This window comes from Heliangelus exortis, chromosome 10 (genome assembly GCF_036169615.1).
Source record: "Heliangelus exortis chromosome 10, bHelExo1.hap1, whole genome shotgun sequence".
Classification (NCBI taxonomy): domain Eukaryota; kingdom Metazoa; phylum Chordata; class Aves; order Apodiformes; family Trochilidae; genus Heliangelus; species Heliangelus exortis.
The window spans coordinates 9789878-9805831 of record NC_092431.1 but is presented as its reverse complement, the minus strand read 5'-3'; the positions used below and the strand labels follow the sequence as shown (position 1 = coordinate 9805831).

The following is a 15954-nucleotide window of genomic DNA, read 5'->3' as shown; positions in this document are numbered from 1 at the left end:
TTCTGTGAAGAGCAGAAATAGTTTTAGATAATTAGGTGATAAACTACCTTCTGTAACATCCAAAATCAGTGCTTTAAAGGCCAACTAAGCATTGATGTTATATGTTCAATTTCTTTTAGAAAGAAGAATGCACATTTGGTTTGCAGCACTTTTAAAGCAGAATTGAAATTACCATTAACAATGCCAATAAAAATAAAATTCATATTGGTTTAAGATTTAAGAAGTAAATGCATATGAAATTGAGCTCAACTTTAAGACAAAGTTTAAACAAAGATTTCCCTTCATGGATAATACATTGCCCTTACAACAAATCCAAATTTCCTTAATAAACTGCCTTTTAAAAAACCTGCTTTTCTTATAATGCACTAGACTGGCTATAATGTTTAGGTATATAATATTATTAAATGTGATGTGTTTTGTGGTTTTTTACTTGCCTATTCCATCGTAACACATGTTCCAGACTCAAACCTTAAAATCAAGACAATGATCAATTCTCCTGTCTCACATTTCTGCTTCCACATTATGAACATCACATGAATTTAGCATGTTGCTGCTTCCAAACAGGCTACGAAAATGGAGACAAATTATTATCTTGCACAGGCCAGAATTTATGTAAAAAACTTTTCTTCTATCTCAGGTCTGGTTTTCATTTAATCCTTTTGGATAGCTACCCGTTTAGTTTTCATTAAAAGTATGACTTTTCATTAATTTTTCAGAGTTTCCCTTCAACATTATGATTTCAATTTCAAGCTTGATCCAACAGGATGTAGAAGATCCAAAGTGTGCACACCTTGGAAGGTGCCATAAAAAAAAAAAAAAAGGAGGATGTGCACAATCCTCTGATTTTCGCTCCCTGTAATGACCACACTGTCCAGCTCTCCTCCCTCCTCCTGTAACAAAACCTTGTGTAGCTGTGCATTTTAATATAATCCCTAGAAATGGAAAACCCTTCACGTGCAAGCCAGCTGGCCTGTTTTGAAGCGCAGTCCTTTTTTCAGACAGTACTTCTTTTTTTCCCCCTCTGCTCCCAGTGCACCTCTCAGAAAAGCTTTTCCAAATCCTCCTATTTCCCTTAAACTAAGCAGGACCTCATGCTTTTCCTCCCACATATCCCTACTTAAAATTTCAACAGCTGACATGAGCAAAATGCTTTGAGTGTGTTCCCACTTGGAGCATTAGCACTTGAGCTTAGCCCAGGGGGCTGAAGACCAGTGATGGTGTAGGGAAGAGCTCTGCCATGACTCTGAGTGCAGGTGGGTTTCTATTTCCACACTAGCTGGGTGTCCCCTGCAGCCCTGCCAGGCTTCTCCCTTTGTTCATGGGAGGTAGAGCCTTTCTAAAGTGTAAAAGCCTTCAACTATTAAGCAGCCTCCCAGAGGGCATTGCACTGAGCCAAATATCTGCTAGTGAGAAACTTCTGCAAAGACTTCCTGCAATGACCAAAGCCTAGGCACATACATACTCCTATAAAATCTGTTAGCAGTATTGAGTAGAGCCAAATGCAGACAACAGTAATGGCTATACTTGCCTCCATATCCAAAATAATGACAGAAATACTAGGAATTAGATTGTACAGCTGTGGTTAACATCTCACATAACGCAGAATTATCAATGGAGTCTGAGACCCCAGAAATTTGAGCTTTTATGGAAGCCAGATGCTTCAGACAATGCATCTGGCTGGACACAGCTTTTCCCAGCTGTTCTTTAGGTTGATAAATCACATCTCTACTTAACTGATGTATAGACATATATACACACACTTATTTAATCAAAGAATGCTCATGTGAATGATTCCCAAAGTGTGGCTTGAGAGCCACCTGTGATCTATGAAGTTGTCACTGGTGGTCCATGGATCTCCTTTCACAAGCATCTATCACGCTTCACATGCTGGTGAGTTCTGCTGGCTGCTGCCTAATCACAGATTTCTAGGTTTCCCCAAAATTTTACTGGTCACTTTAACGGGAAAAGCCTTCACAGCTTTCTTTCTACAGAGGATTTTTTGCCAGTGATTTTGAGAAGGGTGGGTTCAGCCTTATTCATGTATGGAAGTGTTACTTAACACTGGAGGACCAGATGGCAAACAGGAGAACGTAGATTCCATTGGTTGAAAATACCAGAGCTATGAGGACATCACCAAACCTTTTCAAAGACCAATGATATTCATTCTGAGCCAGTGCTACCATTTTATTTAAAAAGTCATGATAGTCTTTTTTTCAAATGATAAACTCTTGATTACTCTTCTCCCAGTCTGAGTGCTTCCTTCTGATGTTAGGGGAAGAATTACAGCAGTAAAAGCATCTTCTGAGGATTTTCTAGGTTAGAAGTTTGTAAAGTTTTATTTCCAATGCAGATATTTTACTTGCAATGCAGACTCAAGGAGAAAAACCACTTACCACATGTTGGAACATCTTCTTCAGCTGATGAGGTCTGTTCATCTGTTGATGGCTTTTTCTTCCCTAAACCAATGATCTTTGTTATTTTTTTCCCTGTTACTTTAGTCACAGTGCCCTTGGCTTCTGATTTTGAACTTTTTTTCCTCTTCACTATTAAGAAAGAAAAAGTGTGTATTTTAGTGTGCTTAAATTAACAAATTAATAGAGAGAATAAAAAAATAGCAGTTCAGGCAACTAATCCTGTGCAAGATGAACATATGGACAAAAGTTGCAGACTGCAATGAGATAAACATTACATGCCCCCTCTAATTCATATGTCTATAAATAACCACTGTGCTATAAAAATCATGGCATTCTGAAAGATAAAGAAAAAAAAAAATCAAGCTTCTAACTTAATACAAATAACTTGAGAGTCTCACTCCATAGCAGCCACCATCTAATTTATCAGTATGACTCAGATACCTGCATATAACTTTAGCTCATACACACAAGAATGAAAATTCAGCCAGATGATCTTTCATTTTTCCTAAACACTAACCTAAAAATACAATTAAGTACTCAACCAAGAATATGCATACCTAGCAAGAACACTCTTGCCATATACAATTATGTTAAGGTATCTTATCACAATGGATCTTTTAGAAAGAAAAGACTTAAAATTAAGAATTAATAACTAAATTAGTGGGACTGGTATAAGCATTCAATGGTCAGAAGCTGGCACTTTCTATGATCATGAGGGCTTGGAAAGAAAGAGTTCTGTTGAAAAAAAAGTATTTTACTAACATCCAAGCTATGTTTCCACTAACTTAGTATGATACTAAGGATCTGTGCACTGAGCCCTGTTGAGCTGCTGAACCTAACATGGCAAGAACTATGGATATAATCTTTTGAAGTGCCTACTTGACTGTATCCTAATAAATTATAAAAAACAGAGTTTCAAAGGTAAAACAGAAATCAGAAAAAAAAGACCTTTTATTTGCAAGACAGAACAAACAAAACAAACTTTCTGAAATTGCATTCAGTGATGAATTTTGATTCCATCAACAGAGCAAAAGTCTCTACTCACTGAAAGAGCAGCAAAAATAGACATCAACTTGCCCTAAAAGATTTTTTTTGCATAAACTGAGATAAAAAAAGGACAAAATGTTCATATGAGAAATAACTTTATGAAATGAAGGGAAGAAGAATGCATGGAAAATAGAGAAGCAGTTTGGGACTCAAAATGGGATAATTTACCATACTTAGTTTCATTGTTAGGAATCATGGAACATTTTTTAGAAATTGTATCTGTAGCCAAAACTGTGCAAATCTGACACATACAGCCTGGGGTGCTGAGAGGAGAGGCAGCTTGTTAGGCACCAACAGCACAGTCCCAACACAGCAACACATATGCACAAGCAAAGGTCCAATCCTCTCTTCCTAAGGGAAGGGAGTTGTCAACTTATATAGTGCTCTCTAAACATGGAGCAAGCTCCTGTGTTTGAGGGAGGAGGACCACCCATCTCATCTGCTCATGTCAGCCCCTGCCTGAGGAAAGAAGGGAAAGCAGCACCTGCCCACAGACAGGTTTCCAGGTTTGCAGCAACAGCCAACTGGCTCGTGGCTGTTGAGTGATGAGATGAAAAGCTGTGAAAAAAGACAGAGACTGAGAAAAGTTCATCTCTGAGACAGAGGCCCAAAGGAACCATTCTCGGGAGCACAAACAGACAGTAAAACAAACCCATTTAACTGCATTTTACTGTCCTATCTTCCCTTCACACTGCTTTTTGATTTTCCTGCAGAACTGAGGAGCAGCAGGAATAAGGCCTTCCTGACTTAACCTTTTCAAGTCTGAAGAATACACTGATTGTATATCAGAGATCTACATACTCCAGAAATGTTGTGTTGGAAAACGACCCATGGAGAAGATAAAGGAAATGAGTCAAAAGGCGAGACAACAGTGGCACCAAGGCCAGTATTGACACTGTGCTCACTGCAGCTCACATTACCCCTCAGCATGACAGCTGCAGAGCAATGTCTTATCTAAATGATACCAGTGCTCTGTGGCAAGTTAGCAAAGTCACAGAACTTTTTCCACTTTGGGGAACACAAATGGCTGTGAGAAAGAGAGTGTAGGGGCTGCATGTTTGAGATATAACTCTGACAAAATTCCCTCTGGGTTTGGGATGTGCCTCTGTTAGATTACAAGGACTACAAAGCACTCATGGCTCCAAAGTAGCATATGTAAAATTATATACACAAATACTCACAGCCCCACTGATACTACATTATTATAAGCATTTTAAGTATGTTAATGTAAATAATCATACATAGTAGTTTAAACATACATATATTTTTGTATACACATATAAACTCTGTATGTATATGTATACGTACATAAATATATATAAAATGCTCATTAGTTTTTGCCTTCTAGTATGCAATGATAGCTTTTTTAGTTAAAAGTTATATACCCACTATTTATGTTGTCACTACACAGTTAAAATTAATAAAAAACAACTGCTAGTTACCTATAGTAGTCACCCAAGCTCTAAAAAACTGTGCTTTTGAGCACACAAAAGCTCAAAAGTTCTATATTCTGTTTCCTTATACTAATTATTGATTTACCTGCACAGTAACAACATCAAATGCCTTTTGTTACTGCAAAAATTTTAAGGAACCACTCTTGATATAATTGAGTTTTCAAGTTTTCAACATTAAATCCTAATGAAAATACTAAAAAACTTTACTACATATTTTGGAAGACAAAACCAAGTATTTCACTATCACTCCCTGTGCACACATAGTATTTACAGCAAGCATATCTGGATCTAAGACATACCTTGTTCTTTCCCATTGCACACAGTAGTGATTCCATTTTCCACAGCACCCTCCCCATCTGAGCTTGGCCTCTCAGATGACAATTTCTGCAGGGACAAAGAAATCAATTGATATAGAGTGCTGAGACCTTTGACAACTGAAGTGTCAGGAGTCAATTTAAAAGTATGCTTACTGCAAAATAAAACAGATTCTAAACCCTCATTCACTTGCAAGACAACCAGAAGATAGTAAAAAAATTTAGCTTTAAAGGGGTTGTTTTATGCTATCATATAAGTTTTAGAAAAGCACAGAAACCACAAAATAGAATATATAGTACATATGAAAGTACAGTCAAAATAGTTAACCACGATTCTGTATTTCCAATTACAAATTTTTTAATTTGTTTCTAGACTCTAAATGTTGCTGTTTATTAATCTGTAAAGCAATAAATAATTATATGGATCAGATAAGAAAAAAAAGTATTTCTTAAAAAAATGCTTCATATATGCATTTACCACTACAACTCACAAGAAAATCATGCATTTCAATATGGAACTTGAGTACTTTCTGGCTTTTGAAATAAATATTCAGCCCTGATTATTCTGTAGTGGTTGTGTATGAGATACAAGATGATGTGGTATAGACCATGATGATGTATAGATTATTACAAAAAGAAGTGAATGAGAAGGTTTGCTGCCCTTTTTCATAGCATGCATTTTAGGACATAACTATTTTATGACACTTTCAGTTATTTTGGTTTTACAAGCATGCAAAAACAACATCTTTTGCCTTGTGAAATCAGGGGGGGCTTTGTTCTTACTATCCCAGGTGCAACGCAACATAATAATACTTGCTGCAACATCATTCCAGCACGAGGGTAGAACTTCCCATCAGGAATTTGGTGATGAAACCTTTGTCAGTGGGACTTTTAAGTAGAGTCTGCATAGGAGTCTGCTCACATGGAGATCTTTACAGGGTAGGGGCTTAAATCAGTGCTGGTAATATACTGATTGTTGACTGCAGGGTTTTCTCCTTCCTAATTCTTGCTGAGTTAAGGCAGCAGCGACAACCACATGTGAATAGCCAAATTTCTGTGTTGAGGCACAAATACTTGAAAGGGTCTGCCGAAAGAGTGGCTTCAGCAGGCCCAGGGATCTCTTCAAGAACAGAATTCTAAAATATAAAAGACGTTTCCTTAAAACTTTTGTATAATCTTAAGCTATTTCTCTCTGTTTGCTCTTAGCACTTAACGGAGAGCACCCCTGCATCACAGCACATACATCAGACATTCACTGTCTGCACCCTAAATGGGTGAAGAGAAGCTGCTAATTGACACAAACTAGTCTGTTGTGTGGTAATGACCAAATGAATAGACACAGCAGCAAGTTTAGTTCTGTAGGATGTGTGCATATACCCAAAGATGATGCGGGGACAAGTAGTCTTTAAAACAGTAGCATGAGTCAGCAAATAATTATTGAAGATTGCCACAGAAAATGGTCCAGCATCAAAAAGCTAATACATGAAACCCAGAACCAAATTTCAGCTTTGAGGTCTGAACATCCCCTAAACTCTGCAGCATGTAGTGGTGCCTCTACAATAAGTAGACACAAGAAATTTTGCATTCATCATTTTGGTAACTTTACCTTTTCCAGCTCCGTCTTGTGCACTGGAGAACTAGACAAGGGCCCATCAGAGTCTAGTGCTCCCATAAAGTTGCTGCACACATCTTTTATAACCTAAGGATACAAAGCAAATGTTATTAATTATTCTTAAAATACAAATCAGAGAAACCATATATGAAGGTGAAGAGAGATAGGAAAGAGAATCCCACAGACATCTACTAGCCTGGCAGGTATCAGGCAGGCTGCCGCTACAGCAGCTTCTCCACACAGCCTCCCTAAGTCACTTCATGTACGACCTGGAGGAGACACAATGTCTAGAGGTGGAAGGTCTCAGTTTCTAGACCAAAGACTCTCCTGAGTAAAGAAACCAAGAGTGCTGCTGATTTCCATGTGCTAGTTTTGAAATACGAACTCAGCTGACACCGCCAAATGAATTTCATTATGATGACAAAAAAGTGGGATTAGTTCCAAGGTCCTGAATGTCAAAGGACAATAGTTTTGCATAATACATCACCCAGCTGCTACTGGAGAACTAAAGAAGTGCCGATCAACTTACAGTTAATACTGTGCAGTGGTATTTTGTGGTATTTTTGCATTATACTTGCACAGTGACAAAAAAGTATAGGTCAAAGTAATTGTAAATGTGTTCTCAGAAATGGCAAACTTTCCTAATAAAAAATTTACGAAAAATCCAGAACTCAATTCACTGACATTTTGATACAATTTGAAGCATTTCAAAACCTAAAACTATATAAATGTAAAAATATGCAATTAAGAAAGACATTTGATGATTCCCTGTGGGCATAATTAATTTTTTTTATCTCTCATGAGGCTACCACGAGCCCATTATCAGTCAGAAATTGCTTGTTCTGATGAGAATAGGTCCTAGCTCTCCATCCAGACAGCCAAGGGAGTGCTGAGCTCCACACCACTGATTACAGCCATGCAGCCACGTAAGGATCACAGAGCAAAGCGAGAGGAAAGAAAGGCATCCAACTCTGCTGGAAGCATTACCACTATCCATGCAAACATTCCCCTTCCATGTACATATACATGTTTACATACCCAGCTCCTCCCTTCACACTGTTTACAGCAAGCCCCACTGGCAAGGAGGACAATCTGGCCTGAGAACTTCCAGTTCCAGGGAAAATATCAATTTGCTAACTGTCAAAAGGCAGACTTCTTTAAAGGAGAGGAAAAGCAAAACAGCAAACATCTTTTCAGTTTTGAACTGAACAATTTTGATGCGGAAACCATTAAAGAGCTACAGATGGCACCAAATACTACTTTCACACCACCCAAGTTAACCCTTAAAGGGTGAAGGGAATAAATCAGTGTTTATGAGTTTACAAAACCTCTATTGCTGCCACTCATGAGCACTATTGCTGCCACTCATGAGCACATCATACATTACAGGCACCATAGGCCATAACAAAAAAATGAACACCAGCCCCATTTTACAGATGGAGAATTCAAGAACGAAAAAATTAAATCACTCACTCACTGTCACATAAAAAATCTAAGCTGAGTGGGGAAATGAACCTACATTTCTATTTCTGAGTTAGTATCTTAAAACCCTTCAGCATCCTTTCTTGACTGTCTGAACTTCTCTATAACTTGTCTCAGAAACCAACACACAGTATTTCATGGCACTTGGAGTCCTTTGTAAGAGAAAATTTAGATATTTCTGTTCCAAAACACTTGCACATCAGACTTAAATGAAGCCTTAAATTCCGCAAAATCATAAGAATTTTTTAAAATGTGCTTGTTTATTTTCAATTTCTGGTCCTCACTATGTCATAAATATAGTGCTGTTTTCTTCCTAGAGAAATGTGACCACACAGTTTCTGGAAACATTCATTTCTGTCTCCTGTATGACCCTGATTCAATGGCTCATGTTTTCAGCATCTGCTCACACCACACAGTTAGTTAATTTTGGCAAAGGCAGAGAGTAATGGGAGTTACAGACAGTACAGAGGGAAATAATTTGGCAGCATTGGCTGAATAATATGTGCAAAGTCATGCACTCAAGTAAATCCGGTTCTTATCATACCTCACATATTTAAGGAAAAGCTGAAGTGTTTAATTGGTTTGTAATTAAATTTTTACTAAAAAAAGACAAACTATCAAATGGAAGTTCACAACAAGATCTGAAGTAAATGCATATTCAAGGATCCAACATTTCACTTGGGTTCAAGACATTCTCTGGCAAAGACCTACCCAGCATCTTTCATGTGCAATATAACTGTGTTCACTGAACAGCTAAAACATGCTTCCACAGCTCACCAGGATGAAATGCCTTCAATAAATAATAGTTGCCTGATGCACTCTCTATAATTATGTTTGCAGACAGCTGCCATTTCACATGCTTATAGCTTTAACTCAAAATTTTAAGGATAAAATATTGTACCAGTGTTGCCAACTTCCATAATTTCAATTGCAAGACCCGTTGTTTTTTGTCAGTTTTTTCTGTGGAGTCTCCTCGAGTCACATGAAAACAAAAGATCACTATTTTCATTAAAAAATACTTGTGAATACAAGCGGGAAAGGAGGTCAGCAAACCTTTATCCATTGCAATGAAATGTGTAAAAATCTAAATAAATGAATCTCATTGGCTCCAAAACTGGAAAGCAAATAAAAGGAATCCCCAATGTGTTATTTTTTAATAAAAAGGCATAATCTGGAAGGCTGTGCTGAGAATACTTTATAAGGGTACATACTCCAATAATAGTTTAAATTTTCCCACACAGTAGAAAAGGGAAATAATTCCCTTTTCCTCACCACAAATGCTTTTGCACATTACATATACACACACAGGGTGATCTGCCAGGAAAATCAAACTGAGATCATAAACAGACCATGTATTCAAATATTTTAAATATAGAGGCAAATGTAAACAGTAAACTGAAGATCTTTCATTTCTTTGGAGTCTCAAAACTAAATAAATTGAAAATAATCTTCTATTATTCCATGGCAAGAACTTCAAATACCACTATCACCATTATAATGTTACTATCAGTAGACTTCAGAACTGTCTCTTTCAAATGCAAACCTGGAAAAAACATGTTCAGACTCAACAATGATATTCTTCTTTATGTTATAGAAAGGTCTTGAATCCCCAGCTGATGGATCAGGATATCCATCAGTGTACCACATTTACTGAAGTGACATGAGGAATAGAGGAAAAATATTTGCAAATACAAAGCTGGAAATATTCCCTGGCTCAAGCCATTGACAGTGTGGGGCGAAGGAGGTGGAATTTCTGCCACATGGTATGACTTGAATATTTCTCTCTTTAAAATTATCTTACTACACAAGCACAACATTTACTATAAAAACTTCATACTTGCCGTCACCTATAAATTTCTGTAGTTATTTTATCTAATTTTAAGTGACACCCTATGACTGGAGGCAAAATCCTTACCCTACATGCAAAGTTACAAGAATCCAATCAGATTTTTCCAGCTTTCTTCAAAGATCCAGGCTTCAGAGAGAAAGCAGAGACTATGCAGTAAAAGCAGAAAGTCAGCTGCTTGAAAGCCAGACCCTGCCACACAGAAACCCAACAAACTCTGAGTTAAAGTACTGCTTACGTAGCTGGTTCCTTGCAGTTGATCTCTTTGGGACCCAGTAAAGAAACAGAGAGTTTTTCTGCACTTAAGGAACTGTGCTCCCCACAGGGATGTCTGCAGCACATCACTTCCCCCCACCTTTACCTGGGACTTAGGGGAAAAGTTCACAGTTCAGAGGTGTTTATAGAGAAAGCTGACAGCCTGACTGCACACTTGCTTCACTGCTGTATGTAACTAAGCAATATATCCATCTAGCCAGCCCACGTCTTATCCCCATCTACTCCCATGTTTCACAGATACAAGAAGTGCTAGAAATGGGATGGGTTGAATCCCCTGCCTCTTGTCTCTGTTGTGTAAGTCTGAGGACAGAACTACAGTAAAGCTGAAACCTCCTTATGCAGAACACAGCAGAGGGAACACGGTTTGGCTCCAGATGTGACTCAGTATTTCTCATTCCCGAAACACTCCTTTTTTAGTGCTGGAGGAGTACTGACTTTCTGGGGCTTTTTGTCATTTTCGCATGACTAAATTATCTTTTTATCTCTCTTTTGGACACTTATACACTATATACATTATCATCAATCTTCTCCTGCATAAGAGAACTCAAACCTCTAAGCATTTTTCAGAGAAGAAAGGAGTTTACCTGGATAAATTAAAGAAAAAGCAGAAATTATTCACATCACAGTCTATGCTTTTTTTCTTAAAAAGAAACACCCTTTACCTTCTGTACTGGGAAACATCATTCTCAAGCACCCTCTAGCCTGAAAAAATTCACCTTTCTACCTTACTGCTGTTTGCCTGAGCAAAGTGGGGATGAGACTCTAGCAGATCAACAACCAGCTACCTTTCTTTAGTGCTTCTATATCCCCTTAAAATACTTTTCTGACATATTCAACCAAGACAACCCCTGTATCCTTTCTCCTGCATCATTACCATGAAGTCTATTGCCATACATGGCTACTGGATCAGGCAGAGCCCTGGGAAGGAGGCACTGGGTGGCTGGGGAGGACAGATGCAAGGGCAGAGATACCCTTTGCATGGAGAGCTGCAGCCCTAGCCCAGGCAGTGCAGAGCTGCAGGCTGTATTTCTGCCCATACATCTGAACTAGGTATGATTTACATAATTTTCCACACAAAACTGTGAGTAGGAATGAGGAAGAACACTATCTTGTGGTGAAAGCAGAGGACTGAGTCTCAGCCCCCCTGGGTTCTGCTACAGCCTGTGTTTGTGATTTTAGCCAGGAACTTCATGAAAACTTATTCTTGAGAAAACAAGCAAATAGGATGTTCTGTATTCATTAGAGGGGGTTTTGCAGTTTGTTTTTGGGTTTTTTGTTGTTGTTAAATTTACATGTGCATCTTTTTTAAGTAAAGTATGATTTCCCATGGTGCCTGTCACACAAGCACACTGGCTCACATCTATGATGAGGTCCTCTGCCTCTGGCCAAGCCTGCTGGCAGAAGTCCTGCTGGCTGGTCAAAGCCCTCACACACAGTTCTGTCTCTTGTATCTCCAGATCATGCCCTAAATAGTTCTTAAGCAAAAATACTGATCTTGACATCGTTTGTACCAAAGTATCTGAACACATCTCTTTCAGACAACAGGGGTAGAAGCACTAGAAGGTAATTTACTTTGCAAATCCTTCACATTGGTGATGATGTGCAGTGGTAAAAAGTACAGCATCTTTGACAGAGAAGGTGTGCTATGATTTAAAAATGTAGTTGCAGAGACTGTGGTTATTGTCAGTCTCTGAATCTGCCCATTTCATTAACTAGAGAAAACAAATGTAGGTGACAGAGCTGGGAGTGAACCTTCCCTTCCAAGGGAGGGTCCCAAGAAAAAGCATTGATCTTTTTGTCAGTATAGAAACTTTCTACACAAATAAACATATGCTTTTCAGATGTTCAAATAAGGCTTGAGTGACAAAAAATAACTGTTTCCATAATAAAAAAAACAAGGACTAAATTTTCATATCTTTTAAAAGTAGAAACCCCAATGCTTTTTGTCTCAAAAAGCTTTACTGCTCTTGAAAACACTGGAGCAAGAGCTGCAGCAAGAGCTGCGGACCATTTTTGGTTAATTGCTGCACAGGCAATGTGTCCTGTACAGAGCAAACAGTACTGCAGCAGTGCTGAGGACTTGGAAGTTGAGTATACAGTAGCATTGCCATGTACTTGAAAGAGTTTTATTAATAGGAAGCTTTGCAACATGAAGGAAATAAATAAAGTGCTGTCAGACTGTCTCCAAATGCTTTACAGATAACATACTGTCCAGCCATTCACCCTTGGCACACACAACTTTGTTAACATGCAACAGTATAAAATCTTTCTCTCTCTCTCTTATTTTTTAAAAAATCAAAGTCGTAGGAATGCATCTAGAAAATGGGAAATTTTAAAACTGCTGGTGTAGGAAATGTTGCGTACAATTTAAAAGAAAAAAAAAAAAAGAAGAAGAAGAAAAAAATTCTGATGAAAGGAAGTCTGATAAAATGCCATTAAATTCAGCATTAATGACCCAAGTTTAGGACAACACAGGAAATAATGGTGAAGTTACTATGATCTAATTGAAGCGGAATTCCCTTGGACAAGAAGATGACCTATGAATTTCTTTTCATTCCATTGTTTCTAAAACACTAAGTGAGTCAGTGGGCACTTGGATTTTACTAGATTTTAAAACTTAAGACAAGATACTGCTGTTAGAGGAAGCCTAACAAATACACGGCTATGAGTAGTTTCTATTAGAAAGACAATTCCAAGCACATTTTTGAAGCCCAGATACAAACTCCCAGTTAAAGCCAAACACATACATATACAATCCACAAACTCCCAAAAGGTATACTCAGATACTGCAAAATAGGAAATTGCAAATTTATTTTCCATTTAGTAAACTAGCATTCATCAGAATTCATACCTCTTAAGCTGCGTTTTATGCCTTCCTCTTCTTCAGAAATCTATCTGCCATCAGTAAATTCCTATGTGTTCAATTCAATTGTATTTGGAAAAATACAATCTATTCTTAGAAAAATAAGTACCAAATAAGTTTAGATTAGAGGACAGCCTGGAGAATGCCTAATGAGTCTTATGCATTCAGACTTTTACATGCACTTGAGTGCCTGGATTTTAAGGTCATAAAACAAGCTACTGAAATGGCAGTGATAGATTCCCACTGTACTTCACTGACCTCTCCATTTGAGACTATCAAAGTCCAACATAAATATTAATAATCTGGTTAGGATCTTAAACTGCAGCCCTTGTACTGAGGTTTTCCACATTTGCAGACACCAGAAAGGAGTGGAAGATGACAAAAATCCCATTTCTTAAAACTCTCCATTCCCAGAACAAACCCTAACAGATGATATCCTGCTAAACCTGGATTAGTGAACTTGAATTGATTTCAGGGCGATGAAGAATTTTTCCCTATCCAGAGCAATTCAAACCTTTCCTTTTAAAAAGGTGACTGTGAAGTTGGCATGCCCAGTTTTTGCAGGATAGTGTATGATAGTTGTACATATATACTGCTCCAAAAAGCAACCTGGAGGCCAGCCCCCTCCACCTTAAGGAATTTGAACCTTCAGCTCATAACCAGGTGTGCCGTAACCACAAAGCTTGAGCTGGAGATGAAAATGGAAGGGAATTTGTCACCTCTTCTCTTGCTGCAAGATTATTTTTACAATTAGCAGTGAAATCCATGTGCTGCAACAGCAGCCCCAGCTGTATAATACTGAGATTCTGGTTGTCCAAGGAGTTGCACTGAGGGATTAAGTCACAAATTAGATGGGATTTAAGTCATCTGGGTTTGCCTAAATGTTACTGTCCATATCTCAGGTTTTAATAGCAACTAAGCAGCCAGTGGAAGCACTTTGTTGGTGGAAAAGCTACTAGTCAGGAATCCCCTTACCTTTAGCCACTGTTCCGCCTGCTCTTTGCTCTGTACTGCAAGCACCAGGGCATCCGCTCCTTGGTGTGAGATCTTCAGCTCATGCTTCTTCTTTTTGCTGTCTTTGGGAATGTAAGTGATGCTGCAGTCATTCAGGAGCAGCTCCATCTGGGGCTGCTGGTCCTTGGAACTTTTGTAACACTAAATAAATGGAAGGAAAGTCCAAAAGTTAGGTATCACATTTCTGAACTTTGGGGGGAAACTGTTGTTATACAGAAATGCTATTTTTAAATTTTTAATATTTTCTGTGCCCCCCTTTACCACATACCACAGAGTTCAGCCAATGCCAAGTCTGCATTTTTCTTTCTTATCCCTTCTGTAAAGCAAAATTACTTCCAGACTGATGACTGACATCTTTTATCACAGGACAGGTAGAACATATGGAGAGCATTAAACTTTGCATTACCCTAATAACTCAACCTTGACCTTGATCAGGTAGGAAAAAAATCACATGTAGCACCAGAAAAAATTTGTACAGTTAATGACTTTAAAGCCTAGATGCTTCCCCTGCCCTCCAGCAACATCCTGGTGTATCAAGGCAAACAGACACCAGTGCCTACATGCTGCAGCTGCAAAGGCTCAGCCACACACCCTACTCAGCTGTTTATTTCCTTGAGATAAGAAAAAAATTGTCCTAATGTGAAAAGAAGGCAAAGTTGTAGGTTGGTACCTTTTTTAGCTAAAGCAATTTAATCTGTCATTGTACAAACCCACATAGATTGTCATGTGAGGTCATTCTTAAGCTCCTGGAAAAAAACTATAGAACTTACCTGATGTTTTTTTCCTCAGTAGTAAGTGTTGTCAATGGGCATTTCATGCTGGATGACTATATGATTTGATCTGTGTCTAAATTGGCAATCTAAAGATTAAAGATTTCCTATCACCTCAACTTGTCCTATGGACCTGGTTCCTATTCCCATCTTCTAACACGTGAATATAATTGAGGTTCATCCAGCTGTCGTAGGAGAGTCAGACTACAGAACAATGTATATTGTGTATACCAATGTCCAGTTATTTTATATCCTTATGTAAAGTCCACTTTCACTCATACAAATAAGCACAAAAGCTAATTAATATATAGCTACATAAAATAGTCAAGCATAAATACAGAGAACAGAACATGAACTTTTGCAAGTCTGCAGAGAATTCATGCAAAATATACAGCTTTCAGGAAGACAGTAGCTGTTGAAAGTATGTTATAAACACTACAATTTAGGCTAAGCAAGTAAAGCCACTCTAAACCAGCCTCTGCAAATAATTTATAATCCTCCTTCTCTCTCCAAAGCCCATTGACTCAAAGTTCTTTAGCTTGGTCACAGATTTTTTTAAGTCTCTAACTTTACAATAATGTTAAGTGTTCAAGCTATGAAATCTTGACATTAGTCACTTTAAGATGCAGTAAACAGCATACAATTCCCTTTATATTAATTTAAATATTTTTTTGGAATGATTCATTACTAAAACTGAAATATTTATATACTGAAGGATTTTAAGTGAAAAACTATTCCCAACTAAAGGTTATTTCTATTATCTAAGTCTCATTAAATATTTTGGTTTTATGATGACAGCTGCATTTACTACACAAGTATTTACTAATTCCTTCTTTCTTTCTTTCTTTCTTTCTTTCTTTCT

At 37.8% G+C, this 15954-nt stretch overlaps 1 protein-coding gene across 3 annotated transcripts in view; it reads right to left on the bottom strand.

Annotated features, from left to right (window-relative positions):
- Positions 1-15954, bottom strand: part of AFAP1 (actin filament associated protein 1) — a 101697-nt gene that overhangs the window by 20712 nt on the left and 65031 nt on the right. For all 3 annotated transcript variants that reach the window (XM_071753438.1, XM_071753439.1, XM_071753441.1), the window contains 4 exons: positions 14284-14463; positions 6836-6928; positions 5215-5299; positions 2394-2543 (listed from right to left, as the gene is read on the bottom strand). In XM_071753438.1, coding sequence (XP_071609539.1) covers positions 2394-2543; positions 5215-5299; positions 6836-6928; positions 14284-14463 — 508 coding nt within the window. The remainder of the gene's footprint in view (positions 1-2393; positions 2544-5214; positions 5300-6835; positions 6929-14283; positions 14464-15954) is intronic.